The sequence below is a fragment of the Melanotaenia boesemani genome, chromosome 3 (genome assembly GCF_017639745.1).
Source record: "Melanotaenia boesemani isolate fMelBoe1 chromosome 3, fMelBoe1.pri, whole genome shotgun sequence".
Taxonomy (NCBI): Eukaryota; Metazoa; Chordata; class Actinopteri; order Atheriniformes; family Melanotaeniidae; genus Melanotaenia; species Melanotaenia boesemani.
The window spans coordinates 29,014,891-29,035,533 of NC_055684.1; the positions used below are offsets into that span (position 1 = coordinate 29,014,891).

The window sequence follows — 20,643 nt, forward strand, 5'->3', positions numbered from 1 at the left end:
AGAGAGAGAGAGAGAGAGAGAGAGAGAGAGAGAGAGAGAGACCCCTCATATAGTACGAGGTAGATTCAGCAGCTGTGAAAGCATCAGGTTTTCTTTACACTGAATCAAATAATTTTGGGCACCTTTAACTTGGCTGTTAATTTTAACCTTCTTGGTGAAATCAAGCCCTGAAAGCTTAGATGGGTTTGTGTGTAAACTTATGAGTGGAGAAATTCACTAAATCTATTTTAATTTGGGTGAAAATATGAAATGGAAAACTTTCTAAAAGCACTGTGTTTGGTTTAGATAACCAGATGATTAGTCAGATGATTGAAATAAGGAAAATCAACCTGCAGCTGATTTTAACATCAACTTAAAGACAAAGTTCTGTTCTCAAATATGAGGGGATTTTTGTTTTTATTTTTTACATTACCTAAATACAATTAAATGTAATATGACACCAAAAATAACTCTTTTTTTTTCTAGACCAAATAGTAGTCATTAGGCAGATAAACTAATGGGCATATATATTAATAATAATAATTTAGAAACTGTCAGTTGCAGCTCTAATTTGGTTATAATGATACCAGATGGAAAAGCGCAACACTGACAGCTGAAGTCATTCCTCCTGCTGGTGATGCTTTAGGAAAAATCAGCAGGATTCATCCTCCTTATCTAGATGGTTTTCACTGAAATCTTTCCAACAGTTTTGGAGATATCTTAGTTTTACCCCAATTTTTTTACTTTAAAGACAGAAAAACTTTAAAATGTTATATCAGTGTAATGTATGTGAAAGTTCATCTCCATTTTTCTTGGAATCAATTGAAAATATTACTTCTGACCAGCAGTAAATTTGTATTATTTCTCAATCACGAAGGATCTTTCTCTTTCCACTTCACTGCACACATCGTAAGCATTTCAGCATGTTAGCATAGCGTGACATGGTTCCCTACATAAGGCCAGACTGGTTGTTATTTTTACTGATGGGTGCCTAATGTGACACGCAGTGATGCCAGTAAAGTCACCATTTAGTTCTGGCTGATTACCCTCTTAGTTCAGAGGGCTTGAGGGGGGCAATGTGGAGCATCCTTTTAAATCGATACATCAAAGACTGCAGGGCAGCCGAAGAGGCTGTAGATGATTCTCCTTGGCGTTCTGTGCTTTTTGCTGCATGTGTAGACGCCCCGTTTGTACTGTCTCCATCATTATTATCTGCTGAAGCAACGTCTTCCTATTTTCTCTGAGGTCATGATTATAGTTTTTCTCGGTAAGCAGGTCAGTGTTGCCATGCCCTCTGGCTGCTCTTCCTCCTAAGAAAATAGCACTAACAGCATCATGTACAATATCCCCTCAAACCATAAGGACTGGAAGAGATGGATGGGGAAGATGCAGTTGCTTACAATGTTGTAGAGCATGTATAGATAGCTGGATGTATGAGTGGCTTCTTTCTTTGGAAAAATGGCTTAGAGGAAGGCTGCAGCTCCATTAGACCAGAGAAAAAGAGTGGCAATAATTATGGAGCCAGTCAGAGTGACCTTTGTGAAAGCAAAATTAATTAGCTCTTCTGAGGAAGCTGCATTTTTGTGGCGTAACTGGGCAGAAAATTCAGAAGCCAGAAATCACACATGCCTTTCAGGTAGCAGATGTACACAGGACAGTAATTGTTGGTCCCCTGTCAGGGGAATAAATCTGGTAGTTAGTGTGAATTTTCTTCTAATATAACAACACAGTGACCCATTTCCTCAGGATCAGATGCAGACCCCACCTGACAGGTATGGCATATTTTTACTCCACGTGTTTACCGTTCGCTTTGATTGCACGTAGAAGGAGTGAACTGCCATCAACTTTCTAAACTGTGTTCAGATGTACTGAAATGTGCATTAAAATGCAAGAAATATTCAACACAACAGCTCCAGGCGCTCCGGTTGCACCATCAAGCCTGAAACAGAAATCTGACACTAAGGCTGTGGTTAGAGCACCGGCAGCTGCCTGCACTGCCTTCCATGTGGAAAACACATTGTGAAGCTGTTGTCGTCGTCATTACTTTGAACTATCTTACTGTTCGCTCATTCCTTGCTCATAGCACTGCGTCCCCCACCTCACTGCTTTGACTTTGGCCTAGTTTTTGTCTCTGTAAGGAGTGTGTCATTTAATGTGACTCTTCATCTTTCCATGGCACACATATTCCTTGACTGTACTGAAAATGCCCTTTCACCCTCCAACTTCCTTCCTGATAAACCCCATGATTTTTCATCAACCTCACATACGTTAAATCTTCAGTTCGTCTCTGTGATATTAAGTCATGTGCATGATAGGTGCTCTCCTGCAAGGTGAAAGTGAGGAAAAAGTACAGATGTTGTTAAATAGGTCAAATCAGACCATTGTGCTTTTTCTTTTCTCGCATGGCTGCTATCATATGCTTATTTTACACTATCTGTTGGTTGTTGTGTTATTTGTTAACCTTAAAGACTGGATTTATTCTATTTTTATAACTGCCAACAAATCCACAAATTCATGCCAACTGAAAGTATATTTTTATAAAATCATAGTAGCAATCTAAAGAAGAGGTTCATGATAAATATAGTTAATGAACCTGTTTTTTCTGGAGCTTTTTTTTCATTGCATATTAATAATGCTGACAGTTTTTTCCAGCAGCAGGATTGTGTTAGATCACACTAAAAATTTCATGCTTACTATTATAAAGGGCATGATGTGTTGGAAACTAGGAAGTCTGTTTGTTCATGCTTGATGTTGAATTTCAGTTGCTTAACATATTTGTTTGGGTCCATTTTCCATGGGTGACAGGTCCAGACTTCAGGCAGTCCATTTTAGCTCCCGGACTCTTTATATGAAGCCATGTTGTTGTTATATATGTAGAATGTAATTTGTCTTGCCAAAATAATTAATATGTTTTGGGGATAAAGACATCTGGGTAGCAGTATATGTTGCTTCAAGACCTCAGCACCTCAGCATATATGCTTGTCAGCGTTAATGTCAGCATTAAAGCGTTACTTGTGTCTTCAAGGATCTGAAACTTGCCCATACCGTGTGCACAAATGTGTGCTGATAACAAGTCAGATGGTTTATCTCCTCTTTAACGTCAAGAATGCAGCATCTGTGATTTCCAAGAATATTTTGAAATCTTGATACATCAGACCTCAGCTCATGAGTTAAAGGAGTCCATGCCCAGAGAGAGCAGCAAATGATCAGGATCTTGTCTAAGGCAGCAAACAAAATTTAACCTCGAACTTATCTTTCTTTAGATTTGCCACCAAAGAGTCTGACGGTTTGTTGCTCTACAACGGCCGCTTCAACGAGAAGCACGACTTCATCGCCATGGAGATCATCAATGAGCAGATACAGCTCACTTTCTCTGCAGGTTGAACATTTCTTCCTATTTTTTTCCTTATGGTTTAATTTCCTGCTCTTATCCTTTTGAATCTGCAGTCATTCACTATATCAATTGTTTCCCAGGAGAAACCAAGACTACAGTTTCCCCATTCATCCTGGGAGGTGTGAGTGATGGCCAGTGGCATGTTGTGGAGGTTCACTACTACAACAAGGTGAGTGGAAACGAACACATTTCCATCATGATGGGTTGAAAGAAGAATTCCTCATCTGAGGATATGAACACATTTTCACATTTTTCTCAAAGGTTACACAATGAAATCAGTGTCGCCCTGATGTCTGTGTGGTTGTAATGAGAATAAGAAATGAAAAAGGCAGCTTGTCTATGGCTAAAAATGACTGTACCTGTTCAGAAAAACTTCAGAATCTAAGAAATGTAGAAATTATTACCAATTTGCAAAGAGTAAACAGATTTAGTTGTGGTTTTGGCTGAAGACTGAGTTTTGATGCAGTGTTTACCATATGGACATTAAAGTTGTATGACTTACAAGCCTTTTTTTTTACAAGCCTGTATGATAGAGGGGCAGTGGTCCAAGTGTGGATTATTGTAAATATTTGCTGTGCCTGCAAACTATTTCATGCCCCCAAATATTAAAATGCACCAAGCTAATTGATGGTGGAGATGTGGAATGTTTATGTTTGATTTATTCCACATACGCTGTCAGGTTTTAATTGGGTTTTGTGTGTTTCCAAAACAGAAAAGCTAGAAATTAAGTAGAAATAATTTATTAGATGAACAAAAAAAAAGATTGAAAATAAATTTTTTATTTGCCTTTTTTTTTCAGCATAAACAATATACAGATGTAATAAAGAGCTGGAACAAGCTGATGTTGTTACATTGTGAGGATTTAACCCATTAGGTAGGCATAAAAGAAGGGAAATGTATATGAGTGTGTTCTTTTTGTAAGATGTGGTGATATCGAGCTACAGATTTTGCACATATTCAAAAATAAATCAGCTGGTATTTTTTATCCTCTGCCGATGGCAGACTGTAACTGTTATTGTTTGCAAAGACAACTAGCAGCTGCTGCTCTTTCACTGTGGTCTTAAGAATATTTAAAAGACTGATTTTAGTGGGTGTAAACCAGAGTGCAAACAGGGAACTGTGAGTTGTGTAAGTTAGTTGTTCTGCCTCTTTAGTGCTGCTGTTCTATCAGACTAAAAAAATCACTGCTGACAGGCTGATGATCTGGAAGACAGCCAAAGTGCCAAATAGACTCTGACAGAGGAAGAGACTCAGACAAGACAGAAGCAGGGGGGTCAGAATGGGAGGACGTGGTTTTTCCAGACATGTTCAGATTGGACTAAATATGTTTAACTGGTACATTTTTCTGTTAGAATATCTGAACAGCTCAATCAGTGCAGGAATGTAGGGGCTGTTGTGCCCTTTTGCTACTTTCCCACCCAGGACCCACACAAACACACAGGATGTCACATTTTTGTCTATTGAGGAAGTCACTTTGCATCATAAAGATGTTGCCAGGCAACCCTCCTGCAGTGCACATTTTCTATTCACTGTGTATGATGACATGACCATGTCAGATTTGAGCCAGCAAAAGTGATGAAGCGGAGAATCTTGTTGAGTGTTGGATAAGAACTTGTTGACTCTTTGCATGCAGACATTAAAGTCTCATTAATCACGTTGGCACAAAAAGACCCAATCTAATGGTTTGCTGAGTCTTTTGTGGCTTCTTTAATCTGTCAGTTTTACTGCAAGTGTGCCACATCTGACTGCCAGTGTGATTAAAAACAGTTTCAGATATTCATAAGAACAGGTATTGCTCTGGGTTCATATGCATATCTCTATGAAACTGGTCTCCAGCTGTTTTGGTGGCAAAAAACTTAAAGTTAGTGAGTTTTTCATGGTAAAACATGTCAAATGATATATTTTGCATCAAATAAATCTGATCATTTGATCATTACTTAAGTGTATGCTGTGAGATTTCGTTCAGCTTCACGATCAGTTTTGGAGGATGCTTTGCATTTTGGTGGTTTTGTGATTTACCCTCCCTACTTGTGTAAATGACTATAGATTGAGATAATGTAGACTTAAATCTTTCTTACAGGGAGATGAGTTTACTAAGTGTTGTGAAGACGTGGTATGTTTTCAACGTAAGACATCCCTGAAGTGTCTGGGGTTTCCTCCATCTCTAGCTGAACTAATCTTCTTTTGCCTTCCTCTCATGTTCCACATCCTGTGAGCTGCTGAGGTAGAAACATGGCTCCTCCCTCTGGAGGTATCCCATGGTGGCCTACTCTGACCTGTCCCTGTCCGCAGGGGGTGGGGCAGGGTGAGTCGAGGAGGGGGAATTCTAGATTGAAATGTGGCTTTCAGGATGGTGGGGGACTGTGGAGAATGGCAATGACCGCTGCCTTTGTGTTTGCTTCTGCTTCCTTTGGGACCATGGGCAGTGAATGATGTGGCCCCGGGGAAGGTGCCTCTCTCTCTCCCTCTCTCTCTTCTTCAGTGAGGACAGAAAAGGCGAGCAGGAGAGGAGCGAAAGAAGGGTGAAGAAAAGCCGAGAGAAGTATTGACTCGGGCTTTGAGCGGGGACGCTGCGCTTCAGGGCCGACCCCTCTTGTTGCTATGGTTTTTCTAGTCAATCTTAGATCCCATATTTATGCTGCTTGCTGCCATGCTCCTCCTGCTCCTGCACTTCTGTCACCCCGTGTGACAGGGAACTCATATTCCCATAATCCCCTGTAGCAGTGAGTGAGAGCAGTGTTTAATGTGCTGAAGAGCAAATATGTGCTTTCCAATCAGCTGTGACAGGACGACGTTTTGTGCAGCAGAGAGACGTCTTGACAGACATTCAGTCATTATTGGAGAGTCAATAGCCGTGACTGATGACAGCAGAGGTCAGTGAAAGGAGCGTCCAAGCTGGATCCCTGCCTGCTTCAGAGCTTTCACAGCAAAGAGAAAACCGTGGAAAAGAGCATGTCAGATGATTTCACCTTTGGCAGTTCACACAACATGTTTGCTTGTTTCATCATCAACAAATTTGTAACAAATTGGCCTTGAAGAGTATAAGCTGCAAAGCAAAAGCCTCTGAATCTGCTTTTTGAACATTTCAGCACTGAGTGATGAAGAGTTTCTCAGCGTATTGTGACTTCCTGTGGGAAAGGTGCTCGATAACAGGGCCTGTGCTCTTCTGAACCATCAATAAAGCTTCTTTAAAAACATTAACTATATTCTCGTGAAATGCAAGCAATGGCTTAATCTTCTTATTTTAAAATGAGTCAGTCTGTCTGGAAGAAGCTGGCTGCACATTGGGCACATGAGTGAGCAGTGTACCCTCCGGACAAGACATCATGCCCTGAGCATCCTCACTGACAGCATTTATCTCCTCAGACTGGAAGGTCCTGCATATGTAATTCTATGTGTGGCCAGATTTTTAATCTAGATCCAACTCTGCTCCATTTTATGTTGTGTTTTATGCATCATACTATATATTCTGTTTGTCTTTTAATACCTATATGTAGAAGAACTGCTGAGATTATTAACCTTGGTAAAAGTGCAATTACAAAAGCACCAAATATTGTGTGGCGTTCATTAAAAGTAATTTAAACTAAGATAAGTGCAGGAAACCTAAAACTTACTTATATTATTGTATCTAATGCTGGGCTTACACCAGAAGACTTTTAAAAGATTTGCAAAAGACTGTAGAAAACTGCCAGCTCACACCAGCTCATATCTAAAGACAAATGTTTAGAGTTTTAAGTCTTAGCCTAGTCTCAGACTAAGATATGACAAAGACTGTGAATCACTATTTACAAGACTACAACTAGATTCTTTCAGCATTTTTTGTGATGTGTTGGACAGTTGATAGAGAACAGGTCTGATCCGCCCACAGCAAAGCACGCGAGGGGAGAGTTTCCCTCCAGGGAATTACACATCATTATTAAGTGTGGCTTTGTATCTCCACCAGGTGTTACATCGACTGGAGGGATGAATGAGTTTTCAATTCTTCTTTCATTTGTTAGATCATTATTCTCTAACACATAAATGATCCACAGCAGACATTTACTTCTTAATAACAGTCCGCTTCTCTTTCTGGACCGTCCACCGATGATGTTTCATCACCGCTTCTTGTTCGTCTTTCTTTTTTTTTTTTTCATCCGTTTTTGCAGGCGTTCTGGCTGCAGGGATTCCTGTTTCTGCTTTTATCAGAGCTCATCTATTGGTTGTTGATTGTGTTTCGTCACTGTGACTTGCGATAATATCAAACACGTTTGATATTATCACAGATCCAAGACTAGGCAAAGATTTACGTTAAACAGCACAGATTACCAGCTTAAACGACGGGAGCGCGCTGTGACTCCAGTAAAACTCCTAAGATTTCCTAAAGACTTCAATTTTTAGTCTGCGACTGTGAAAATCGTTTGGTTGTGAAATTACAACAATTTAAACATTCAGACTGATTCTCAGTATATTGTATTATTATTATTATTATTATTATTATTATTATTATTATTATTATTATTATTATTATTATTATTAACTCTGTATATTGTTATTCTGTTTGCCTATTGAGTACAAAATTTCCCACATTCATTAGCAGATATTACTTGTCTTCATTTATCTTTATCAACACAGTCTACAGGGTTACATTGTCGGATATCTCCAGTGGAAACTAACTGAACGCTGCTCCATTCATCTTACACGCCAGCCTTTGCTGTAGTTAGTTGGTACTAAGTTATTACTAAACATACCATGATGTCAGTTTCTTTTAGCCTCTTCAGTGAATCTTCTTCATTCTTATTTCCACAGCAGTGTTGACAGTTTCAGGACTTGTATTGTTAAAAACTTGTTGGTTCTGAGGGAAATGGACTGTGGTTCGTTCTTTTTGACAGTAGCATTACCACCTTTAAATTGTCAGTGGGGCGTTATTGGTTGTCACTGTTGTCTGGAGTATTATATGATCTGTATCATTTTCTATATCAGCTAAAATCATATAAAAGATAATCTAACACATCCAAAATCTAACAGGTTGGCCCCAGCTTGGAAAACACTACAACATCTCAGAAATGCTGACATAACATGCTGATCAACTGCATTGAATAAAGGTTTATTTCTATCTAATGTGTTTTAGAATTGGGTTTTTCCCAGAGTGTTTGAGTTGGTAGGGATTTCAGATATTCAAATGTGTTCTCCCAAACAAAACAAAACGTAGAATTACATTAACTCACCAGCTCCTGGATATAAAAGGCTCTGTATACAGTAATAGGAAGCACAACGGTTCATTTTAATTACATAATTTTACACTAATGAAAACATAGTTATAAATATTATATTGAATTTCCTTTAGTTGATCTAATTTAGAATTTTATTGGATTAATGCATTGTTTTTGTCCAATTTAAAATCATTATTTGCAAAATACCTAGCAGATAATTAAATAGAAGACTAGTACTGAAGTACCTCTCAACTGCACCTTTTTTCCCTCTGTATGTTACCTGTTTTTATGTTGCTTTTACTTTCCGAAAGGTCAGCTTTTCAGTGCTTCTTTTCCACTGCAGCTCAATGAGAAACCAAAACATTTTTTCCCTGCTTCTTGTTGTGAAGTGTTTTAGGTGAGGTGTTGTAAGATGACAGATTATTCCACCGCAGGGTTTGGATTTCTATTATTGGCCCTGTCTCTTTCGTATCACTAACACTGGGCATATTGCGATCACAAGACTGCAGGAATTTAACCAACTGCAGCCTCTCAGTTATAGACGTGTATTACTGTAGGCTCACAGAGAATTAATCTAATCTGCTCAATGTGAAAATCATGTGAGAGAAGTTCAATTGTAGCTGTGCCTCAAGCTAAAATTACATCCGTCGCTGATAGCAAGTGTATAGTTTTAATAAACTTGCTTTGATAGAGCTGCTGAAGACGTTGCATCAGCCAACGATATCTCGATGGTTTATCTCCAGCTGGGTGTCTTTTAAACGAAGAGATCAGACAGCAAAGACAATGGGAATCACAACCGCAGAGCAGTCAGGAAATTATAACTCCTCTGTCTAACTCAGTTGGATTGAAAGGGATCTATATTAATTTAACTTCACAGAAAGATAAATATCTTGCTGTAATGTCAGTTATTATTATCTCTGCATATAAGAGGAGTTAATTCTGTCTAAGTCCTGTCTGACCAGCTGACCGCTCAGTGGCCTGCTGGCTTCAGTTTGTCAGCTGTGTGGGTGCTCAGCTCACGACACCAGCTTGAACCCACACTTAGGGTTAATATGAGCCTTACGTGACCCCGTAGAAGGTGGCCTGTGTGTAAAAAGGTCACAACCTTTTATTGACAGGACCATTATTCTCTCCCCCACAGCTCCCTCCTTCTTTTGTGACTCCCCCCTATTGATTTCACAGACAATGAAAAAGATGCTTTGTCGACAGGGGTGCAGTCCTACAGCGAGCAGACTCCTCTGCTGTGTGTGTGTGTGTTTATTAGTGCTTTATTTAAATTTTTTCTATGAGATTTTTTTTAAATAGCTCATTTCTGAGTCCTATTTATAAGAGAAACACAGTGTTAAAAATAGCAGCATGGCGACACTGTTTTTGTCTTGTCTCAGTGTTTTATGATTTTTATGCTGATAGATCTTTTAGAAATCATTATGTTATTTTTATTGAGCATCTCAAACAAGCTGCTTCCAGTTTCTATTGTGCTGAACTGCACAAGAAGCTACAAACACCAGAGTTCTCCTAGATGTGTCACTTTTCTGGCTGAAACACAAGAAGGATGCTCCATAAGTGAGTTTGTCTCTTCCACAGCCGATCTTCAACCAGGCCGGCCTGCCACAGGGTCCCTCAGATCAGAAAGTCGTCGTAGTGACAGTGGATAACTGTGACACCTCCATGGCGCTGAGGTTTGGTCACATGATCGGAAACTACACCTGCTCTGCTCAGGGCAGCCAGTCAGGATCCAAAAAGTAAGTCCATATCAGCAGAATTAAGATTAATGTAAAATAAATCCAATTTTTGCAATATGAGTTCCATAAATACCCTTTTTATATTTCTTTATGGATTCTGTCTTCACTTTAATGTTGACTTCAGTAATTATCTTAGATTTTTTTGCAGTTGCCTAATTATTAAGAGAAGTAAACTTGTGTTGTAATGACGTTTCTCAGCTCCAGGGGAGCTTTCCAAGCTCAACTCCTGTGTTGCAGTGTTCATCAATTTTTCTCCAGGGAGAGAAAATAGCACTGCATAAAACTATTACATTTTTCATGCATGGTCCATTAGCGTTGATAATGTGTTTTGGTTGAGACAGAGCATGACTCTGGGCTAGTAAACGGGTTCCTCTGTGTTGTCAGATCTCTGGACCTGACCGGGCCCCTGCTGCTTGGAGGAGTCCCTAAACTCCCTGAAGATTTTCCTGTTCGCAACCATCAGTTTGTGGGATGTATGAAGAACCTGCGTATAGACAACCAGCACATAGACATGGCCAGCTTCATTGCTAACAATGGCACTCTGCCAGGTACAGTGTGTTTTGCAGCTCAGTTATTTTTGTATTCTGCTTAACTTTATATCTTTGCAGTAAAGCAGTGTTTACTGTTGAATCAGCCAAGTGAGAAAATGCAGCAGAGGAAATAACACTGACTTTAAATGAGCACAGCTGGAAGGTAGAGTCAGTGGGAAATGATTGCTCTACCTACTATGAATAGTTGATTACTTTCTGACTCTTTGCTTCTGTGTTGAAATAATGAGGTTGGATAGATCAAACAGATTATTCTTTTACTCCCCCCCCTCTCCCAGGATGCTCTGCCAAGAGACATTTCTGCAACAATAACCCATGTCTGAACGGAGCCACCTGTGTGAACCTGTGGGGCTCCTTCAGCTGCGACTGCCCGCTTGGATTTGGAGGACAGAACTGTGAAAGAGGTGAGTGAAAATGTGGAGCATAAAGTTGTGTACATAGATGTGACCTTTTTTCTGACTGGAGACTTAACTTGTCATGGAGTAAGGAGCTGGAATCCATCAGACTGAAATAAACAGTGTGTTCAGTGCAGTGATACAAGCTTTCTGGGAATTACTGTGAGCTGGAGGACTGTATAGTTTGTAAAAGAAAAGAAGCCTGATGACATAACCTCTGTTGTTTTAATGTCTGATTTAGGACAGAATCAGTCTCTTATGGGAATGAACTCATATTGAGGTTGAATCTACCTTGTTTATATGATACTGAGCAAGTTTAAGACTAAATGCTTTGCAAGTTTGGAAGATATAGCTTATGTATATGTTCTGGTCTCCTCCTGTGTCTGACTTTGTTCCACCTGAGCTGCTGCAGCTGCTGTTAGTGCTGATTTATGATTTTAAGAAACTTGAGATGTGACAGAGAAAGAGAAATAAGACATGGAAGAGTGTGAAGTATACAGGAAAAGGATTTATCAGCAAGTATGTTGACTGCAGATCAAGTTGAGTAACATGTTCCTGAGTCTAATATAAAAACAAATGACAGGGTTAGTTAGACAAAACACATGAGTGTGAGGAAAAAAAAGATAGGGGGTTTAATTGTTTCAGTGATACTGGGGTACCAAACTCAGAAATGCTTTCTGCTTTTTATTTTTCATTCTCTTTGGTTGTTTTCTTAAACACTTGTGGGATTTTTCATGTTGTGTTTTTACACCTCACTCTAACCATTAACTATAGTGCATAAAAAAGATGTAGGTTAAGAAATAGAAAACACTCCTTCAGGAGGAAAAAGCATCAACAGTATTTGTGTAATTATTTTCACATCCAGAAGGGGGAGACAAACAGATGTGCTGCAGGTGTAGAGTGAAAGTGGTTGCAACTTCTTCAGTGTGAAGATTTTCTTTTTCGTGATTATACCTCATATTTTATTTATTATTTATCTCACAATAAAGTTGTTGTGATAATTTTTCATTAGTATTGAAAGTTCATTTCTGATGTTTATCTGACAGTCAATGATGGAAAAAATCTGTTTTACTATACTATACTACTATACTGTGATGCCTGCCTGTCAGTGTCTGAATAATCATGAAATATGCAGGAGTTTTGTGTTAACCTTCCTGCAAAGTGTAATTTATAGATATTTACAAAGGGTTAACAGTGTAACTTGTTTTTTTAATTGAGTATTTCTAAGAAAATTTAAAAGAGAAATGGAAGTTAATTGCAGTTTCCCATTTTGCATCTCTCTCCAGCCAAGATCTACAGTGCATCGGGTTTGTTTGTCATTACTAGTCATTGATTTTGATCTTCCCACAGAGACAGCTTAATGAGAGGGAAACTGCTGCACATCATGCTGGAGGAGTGTCCTTTTGTGTTACTGTCTCAACACAATAAAGAGACAGAAGGCTTTTCTTTCAGATTGCAACGTGCAGACAAATGACATGATTTTTTTCTGATTTTAGAAATTATGAAGACATATTATGAGAGATGGAAGCCATACACATGCAAAAAATCAGTGGAAAATTACCCCCATTTTCACTTATATACAGTGTTTCTCTCTCTCAGTCACCCATGAAGTACCAATGCTTTAATCATTATCTTTAAATAAGGGTCTCTTTCTGTGTCTGTATTCAGAAAGTGAAAGATTAGCTTTGACAACTTGGATGAGGTACAAAAACATGCTGGATTTGCTGGTTGCCAGTAATGACTCATCATCTAATGTCAACTAATGAGAAACTCTCTGTCTTCATTTTTCTTCATTTCTTCTTCTTTTGCTTTTCATCAGAGTATTTAAAGTGTTTTTTATCATCTTTTTTACTCTGTCCACTTTCTGTAGTCATGGCCAACCCGCTGCGTTTCCAGGGTAACAGCCTGTTGCAGTGGAACAACCTGGAGGCGGTAGCAGCCTCAGTCCTCTGGCACATAGAGCTCATGTTCCGCACCCGTCAATCCACGGCAACGCTGCTTCACATCTCCTCCGGCCTGAAGCACAATCTCACACTACAGGTAAGCGTGTCATCGGGTTAAAAGCACACAGAATTTAAAAAATAATCTTCACCTTGGTCTACGAGAGAGAAAAAGTGCAACATCTGTTTTCTGCAACACTTTGACCTTATCTAGACTGACACTTCTTTGATGTTCCACTCCTTTCTGTTTTCTGCATATCTTAGATGTACAGAGTTCAAGGTTTGAATTTTTAACTAGAATATGCACCCAAAAACTGTCTTGTTTCTGTAAACCATTTGAATGTGAAATGTATTTTTCTTTTTGTTTGTTTTTATCCTCTTCTGTCCATCTCCCTCCTGCTGTCTCCTCCATCTCCTCCATCCAGCTGCGAGGGGGGAGTGTGTTGATGGGGCTTCACAGGGGGGAGGACTCCACTCTCTCCCGTGTAGAGGAAGTGCTGGTGAACGATGGAGACTGGCACCACTTGCAGCTGGATATCAGCAGTCTGGGAGGAGCGGCAAGCCACTACAAGGCAGTGTTGTCTTTAGACCATGGGCTCTACCTGGTGAGTTGTACTTTTAAAAGACTTTAAATTGATTTTTTTAGGTATTCAGCTTTAAATTCTCTCTCATATTTCTCTTCAGGCCACTATGGAGGTGGATGGGAAGCTGCGGGACTCCAAACTGAAGACTGTTAGCATTGGTGGTTTAGCAAAACCTGATGGGAAAGTTCAACATGGCTTCCGTGGCTGCATCCAGGTTTGTTCCGTTTATAAACCCCTTGCATGCCAGTATGTGTAATAATTTTGATAAGTAGATAAAATGACAAGATGTTTGTTAGTTATAAAGATTTTTGTTTGTCTAAAGGTAAACGGGGTAAACTAGGTAAACCCTGACAAGTTTCACTAATTTGTCTGCATTTTCCAAGCAACTTTCATGCAGTTACTTCAAATCAGGATGTTTAATGTGCAATCGTATCCCTGCAGGGTCTGCGTGTTGGTGGGGCTCTGAGTCTGTCTCAGGCGAGGAAGGTGAATTTGGAGCAGGGCTGCAGCATGCCAGATCCCTGCAGCTCTAACCCATGTCCTGCCAACAGTTACTGCAGCGATGACTGGGACAGCTACTCCTGCACCTGCCTCAGCGGTCAGTCTGCAAGAATAATCACATATTAAAAACATTTCCCAATCCTGGCACTTGCAAAATCTTCAAGTCAGACTAATTTGAGAGCTTATTTTCATCTGCTTTATTACTACAGGTTACTACGGCATCAACTGCACTGACGTGTGCTCACTAAACCCCTGTGAGCATCAGTCAACATGCACCAGGAAGCCAAGCGTCAGTCGTGGTTATACCTGCGATTGCCCCAGAAACTACTTTGGAAGATACTGCGAGAAAAAGTACAGTTATCCACATTCATGTCAAACGCTACATGTGCCGTACTGCATGTTTCATCCCCTTGCAGATAAACTAAACTGATACTGGGTGTATCCACAGGACTGACCTGCCGTGTCCAAGAGGTTGGTGGGGTCACAAAACCTGTGGCCCCTGTAACTGCCCAACAAACAAAGGTTTTGATTCTGACTGCAACAAGACAAGCGGAGAGTGCCGCTGCAAGGTGAGCCAAAAACACATGAAATCCAGTTTTTGGAAATTAAATATGGGAAGAAAGAGTTTTTGCACATGTTTAATTATTCACTTCCAAATATATATAAAGAAAACACATTTAAATTTGGTTTGTTATAAAATATAAATCAGCTTTTCCAGATATTAAAAATTTAGTTTCTTCTGCATCACAACACAACATACACTGGTAGTGTTACAGGGAGCAACCTGACATTTTAAAGCTGTGCCACCAGCATCTCTACATTTCTGCTGGCACTTATGTGGTTGCCACAGCAACCCAAAAAAGACAGCTTTGCTGCTGCCTGGACACACAGATATGATCTGATAATAACAGTGTAGACTCTGACCGAAAGACCAGGTAGGAGAAAACATATCTAATTTTCCTTGTCCCTGAGTATAGTCTAACTGCTCATATGAACCCAAATTTAATGAAGAATTAAAGACATTTTTGTCATAAGAAAGATGTATTTCATTTAACAAATAATATCAGACAATAAGATCCAATATGTTCCAAATAATCTTATGAATCAATGTTTAGGTTCCCATTGATTTCGATCAATTTTACATTATATGAAGCAGTTCAAAATTACAGAAAAAAATCACAGATAAAGGTTTATAAGATAAAGATTAATAAGTCATTTCCCCTCTTCAGTAATTCCTATTTTAATCACTTTCAGTCAGAACTACCTGAATATGCTTTGTGTTATACTGATTTTCAGGAAAATAATGCCGCATATAAAATGTGAGCTGATGCTTTGTGGTACACTTCATTTGGCACTGGAGCACAGCCCTTGCTACAAAAAAATCCAGTTGGACACAATGATAAAAATATGTTGGGTTTTTTTTAACAGCATGAGTTGTTTCTCGGGTGGGAAATTTGGCAGATGTATAAGAATGAGGGAGGTTGGCCCTATAAACCTGTCTCTCACATCTTGTTTCCAGGACAACCACTACCGTCTCGAAGGCAGCGACACGTGCCTGCTATGTGACTGCTACCCAGTCGGCTCTTTCTCCAGAGCTTGTGACAGAGAAACGGGACAATGTCAGTGTAAACCCGGCGTTATAGGACGTCAGTGTGATCGCTGCGACAACCCGTTTGCTGAGGTGTCTCTTAACGGCTGCGAAGGTCAGGATGCATAACTTACAGTCACTGAAATGGCCTAATATCAAATTCAATTTTTCTCCTAATCATCATCTCTGCACCTTCTCTCTCAGTAATCTATGACAGTTGCCCTCAGGCCATTGAGGCTGGAATATGGTGGCCCAGGACTAAGTTTGGTCTTCCTGCTGCCGTTCCCTGTCCCAAGGGGACTCTTGGTATGATGTTTTTTTTGGCAGCTTATCAAATTATCATATAATTGCAGCAGTATATGGAACTTGCCTCAAGCCCTCTTTTGGCTGCATGCTGCTCCTCACCTCTAATGTAAAGACTGTGTCACCTCCTTTCTAGGCACAGCCATCCGACACTGTGACGAGCACAAGGGCTGGCTGCCTCCTAATCTTTTCAACTGTACCTCAGCTACCTTCATCAAGCTGAAAGCCCTGGTGTGTAACTTCTCTCTGTCAGTTTGAGAAAGAATATTAATTTATTTGGGTGTGGAGAAATCAAATTATTTTTATTGTTTACAGTTAATCCCCAAAAAACAAATGTCATTTAAGCTGTTAAATGGTTGTGTTTGAATTTTTCTTCTCCAGTCTGAAAGCTTTCACCGCAATGTATCGCTCCTCAACTCTGGAAATGTGCAGCAGACAGCAGCCATGTTGGCCAATGCCACCTTGCACACTGAGAAGTTCTACGGTAGTGACGTGAAAGTGGCCTACTGGCTCATACAGAGTCTGCTGCAGCACGAGAGCAGCCAGCAGGGCTTCAACCTCACAGCTACGCAGGACGTCCACTTCACTGAGGTAAACGACCACATGACAACTCACGCACACAGACGCACAATCTATTAAAAAAGAGCATGAAACAAAGAAAGAACAGGGCACCACTGTGGTACATGCAGTAAACAGAATTTCTGCCTGGTTGGACATCACAGCCTTTCATGTAGTATCTGCAGGAGATACATCACACTTCATTTCCCTCTCTGCTGTGACATCCTGTCACCCTGAACTCTCACTGCTTTCTGACAGAATCTGGTGCGTGTGGGCAGCGCCATCCTTTCTCCAGACACACGACCACACTGGGAGCTCATCCAACACTTGGAAGGCGGCACGGCGGCGCTCCTGCGCCACTTTGAAGAATACGCAAACACACTGGCACAGAACATGAGGAAGACATACCTGAGTCCCTTCACCATTGTCACACCACACATAGGTAAATGTTTGATGACAGCCAAACATTAAATTTTCTAAATCAGACTTGTATGATATAGCACAAGTCAGCAGCTACTAATAATTCACAGAACTAATAAAGACAAGAAATCTCAACCTGATTACAAACAAAATTTCACAGAAATAGTTTAAACAATTAAATCCAGTGGGATTTTTGGTGTTTATCTGTTGAAATTTTAAACTGAAACATAAACTTTACATTTTCTTTATGATTCGATTTAGCCTGTCTCGTTTAATAAAAAAGTAACAATGAAAAAGTTACAACAATAACTAAGGAAAATCTGGAGTGTTTTGGAGCATCCCAACTGACTCTTGACCTGACCTGTGTGTTTGTGTCTGCAGTCATCTCTGTAGACCGTCTAAAAAAGATGAACTTTGCTGGAGCCAAACTCCCACGGTACCAGTCCCTGAGGGGCCCGCGTCCTGCAGACCAGGAGACAGCCGTCACCCTCCCCGATTCAGTTTTTCAACCACCAGTGGACACCAAGGGCCACAGACACCTTGATGTCTTCCCAGAGACCTCGCTGAGGAACCAGTCAGCTACCAGGAAGAGACGGCACCCAGATGAAGACCATCAGGACGCCATCGCCAGCGTGATCATCTTCCACAGCCTTGCCTCGCTGTTACCAGAGAGCTACGATCCAGACAAGAGAAGTCTGCGGTGGGAAGACTCACTAAAATTAAGCTCTGTACTCATAAATTAAATGAAGCGATGTCACACACACAATCTAAAATTAGAGAAAGTTAATGTTAAATTCTGATTCCAGACATTGAGGTAAGCTTTGGCATGGTGGACAGTTCAAAGCTGTTTTCTCCTTCAGTAATTAAAAAAATTATAACAGTAAACATAATTTCTGAACTCACTTGTTTCTCACAGAGTCCCGAAGCGTCCGGTCATCAACACACCCGTGGTCAGCATCACAGTCCACGACAATGACGAGCTTCTGCAGCACACGCTGGACAAACCCATCAATGTGCAGTTCCGCTTGATCACCACCGAGGAGCGCTCCAAACCCATCTGTGTCTTCTGGAACCACACCATACTGTGAGTGCAAGACCACACACACATACATACACGCAGTAGGAGTTATTTGAAGTTGAGCTCTTCTCACGTTGTTCTGTAATCATTGTGTTACCTCAGAGCTGGAAATGGTGGCTGGTCGGCAAAAGGCTGCGAGGTGGTTTTCAGAAACAGCACCCACATCAGCTGTCAGTGTTATCACATGACCAGCTTTGCTGTGCTGATGGATATCTCCAGGAGGGAGGTGAGGACTGCAGGACTAAAGGCACAAATATCACCACTCTTTTGTGTGACTGATCTCCTGCTAAATATGTTTGTATCAGAACGGAGAGATCCTGCCCATCAAAATCCTGACATGGAGCACAGCTGGAGTGACGCTGGGCTTCCTCTTCCTCACCACAATCTTCCTCCTGTGCCTGAGAGCGATGCAATGCAACAAAACTAGTATAATCAACAACGGAACCACGGCCCTCTTCTTCTCTGAGCTCATCTTCATCTTGGGCATCAACCAGGCTGACAACCCAGTAATCACTCAGTGTGCTTCTCCTCTTTCCTTTTCTCCTGATAACTTAATAGCTCTGAATGTTTTAACCTTTCCTCTCTCCTGCAGTTTCTCTGCACAGTCATCGCCATCCTGCTGCACTTCTTCTACCTTTGCTGTTTCTCCTGGCTTTTCCTGGAGGGACTGCATGTGTACCGCATGATCTGCGAAGTGCGAGACATTAACTACGGACCCATGAGATTCTACTACCTGATTGGCTGGGGCGTTCCTGCCTTCATCACAGGTTGGACACTTATTATATCTCTAAAAACTAAAATAATGTGCCTGCCAATGTGCATTTGCTCAAACAAACTCCCATCTCATAGTTTTTTTTTAAAAAAAGTCAGATAATTCAATTATTTTACAACAATAATCATTTTTTTTGTACAATTTTTATTGTCACAGCATAAAATCGTCTCCATCTAGTCACAATTTAACAAATAATACTGTAAACAACAAGTTCACTGTTCTGACATCAAGACAGTTAGTCATGAAATGTGGAAAATTTGGAAAAGAACATTTTAAAATTAAAATTAGAGTTCAATATTTTAATCTTCAATCAGTTTTTTCTACACGATGCTGGTGCTTCATCTAGATGTAGGGTGGTTTGAACTGAAGTTAACAGTTAATTAAGATGGAAGCTGACAAGGAGCAACCGCATGTAGGAGTCTGGTTATACTGTCTGCTTTTGTGGCTCTGTGTTCAGGTTTGGCAGTGGGACTGGACCCAGAAGGCTACGGGAACCCCGACTTCTGTTGGCTCTCAATGTACGACACCCTGATCTGGAGCTTTGCTGGACCAATAGCCATGGTGGTGTCGGTGAGTAACAGCCATGTACAGTTGCTTTGTTACTTGGCATTTGGGATTTCTAAACCCCTCATATGTGTATCTATAACACAGTGAAAAAAAAAATTCATACAAAAACATCATCTTAGCGTTTCACTGTTTTAATACATTATTTTGTTTTATTCTTTACAAACTTCTGCCATGTTTTAAGTAGTGATCTAGTCTGATGTTGCATCCACAGATGAACATCTTCCTGTATATCCTGTCATCCAGAGCCTCCTGCTCACTGAGACATCACAGCATTGAGAAGAAGGAGCCTTGTGTGTGAGTGTCTCAGCCCTGCAGTTGACACTGTTTACATGCTGCCTGCCTGTTAGCACTGTTGGCACGGATATTAGTTTACTCTCATGTGAAAGATTTTCTCATAAATATGTGTTAAGCCATGAACATGGGACACAATAATGGGGTTTCTGTCTGAATATAATAACTGTGGCATCAGATCAAACGTTGCTTTTATGTGGTTCTTAAAATAGCTCAATAATGTGTCCCTGCTTGACAACAGCAAAAAGAGGTCAAAATATGAAGGCAATTAGCCGGTGCTGCTAGATTTGTGTGTCGCATCCTCTCTCTCAATCTCTTCAGTCATGTCTGTGCTGAAGAAACTTTTGGCATGTAACTTTATTAATATTAAATAAATGCAACTGTAATCACTTAAAATAAAATACAGGCTATCTCCATCTTTAATGAGAATATTTATGATAATGAAGGGGTTACAGGGTTATTTCAAAGAGATTATTTTCTGTAAAAGTTTATATCTAATATATAAAAGTCTGTATGTTTTCACTGTGCAGGGATGCCCTTTTTTGGGGATAGAATGCAATACATCCAGTACAATCCATCTTCAGATCACTGGATGTTTATGAATCATCATTTTCTTGTTAATTTCTCCTTCACGTGATTCCTATCCTTCAGCTCAGGCCTGAAAACTGCAGGCGGCGTCCTCTTCCTGGTTTCAGCCACATGTTTTCTAGCTCTCCTCTCAGTGAACAGCGATATGATAATCTTCCACTACCTGTTCGCAGGCTTCAACTGTGTACAGGTGAGCCTTCAGCCTC

General features: G+C 40.3%; 1 protein-coding gene across 5 annotated transcripts in view; it reads left to right on the plus strand.

Annotated features, from left to right (window-relative positions):
- celsr2 (cadherin, EGF LAG seven-pass G-type receptor 2) overlaps positions 1-20,643 on the plus strand; it is a 59,444-nt gene that overhangs the window by 33,918 nt on the left and 4,883 nt on the right. For all 5 annotated transcript variants that reach the window (XM_041981443.1, XM_041981444.1, XM_041981446.1 and 2 more), the window contains exons 4-27: positions 3,243-3,358; positions 3,454-3,542; positions 10,147-10,304; positions 10,689-10,852; positions 11,131-11,256; positions 13,118-13,287; positions 13,613-13,792; positions 13,872-13,985; positions 14,213-14,369; positions 14,482-14,623; positions 14,721-14,841; positions 15,792-15,975; positions 16,065-16,166; positions 16,300-16,394; positions 16,545-16,754; positions 16,980-17,163; positions 17,523-17,841; positions 18,058-18,225; positions 18,322-18,445; positions 18,525-18,725; positions 18,812-18,986; positions 19,449-19,561; positions 19,770-19,852; positions 20,501-20,627. In XM_041981443.1, coding sequence (XP_041837377.1) covers positions 3,243-3,358; positions 3,454-3,542; positions 10,147-10,304; positions 10,689-10,852; positions 11,131-11,256; positions 13,118-13,287; positions 13,613-13,792; positions 13,872-13,985; positions 14,213-14,369; positions 14,482-14,623; positions 14,721-14,841; positions 15,792-15,975; positions 16,065-16,166; positions 16,300-16,394; positions 16,545-16,754; positions 16,980-17,163; positions 17,523-17,841; positions 18,058-18,225; positions 18,322-18,445; positions 18,525-18,725; positions 18,812-18,986; positions 19,449-19,561; positions 19,770-19,852; positions 20,501-20,627 — 3,622 coding nt within the window. The remainder of the gene's footprint in view (positions 1-3,242; positions 3,359-3,453; positions 3,543-10,146; positions 10,305-10,688; positions 10,853-11,130; positions 11,257-13,117; positions 13,288-13,612; positions 13,793-13,871; positions 13,986-14,212; positions 14,370-14,481; positions 14,624-14,720; positions 14,842-15,791; positions 15,976-16,064; positions 16,167-16,299; positions 16,395-16,544; positions 16,755-16,979; positions 17,164-17,522; positions 17,842-18,057; positions 18,226-18,321; positions 18,446-18,524; positions 18,726-18,811; positions 18,987-19,448; positions 19,562-19,769; positions 19,853-20,500; positions 20,628-20,643) is intronic.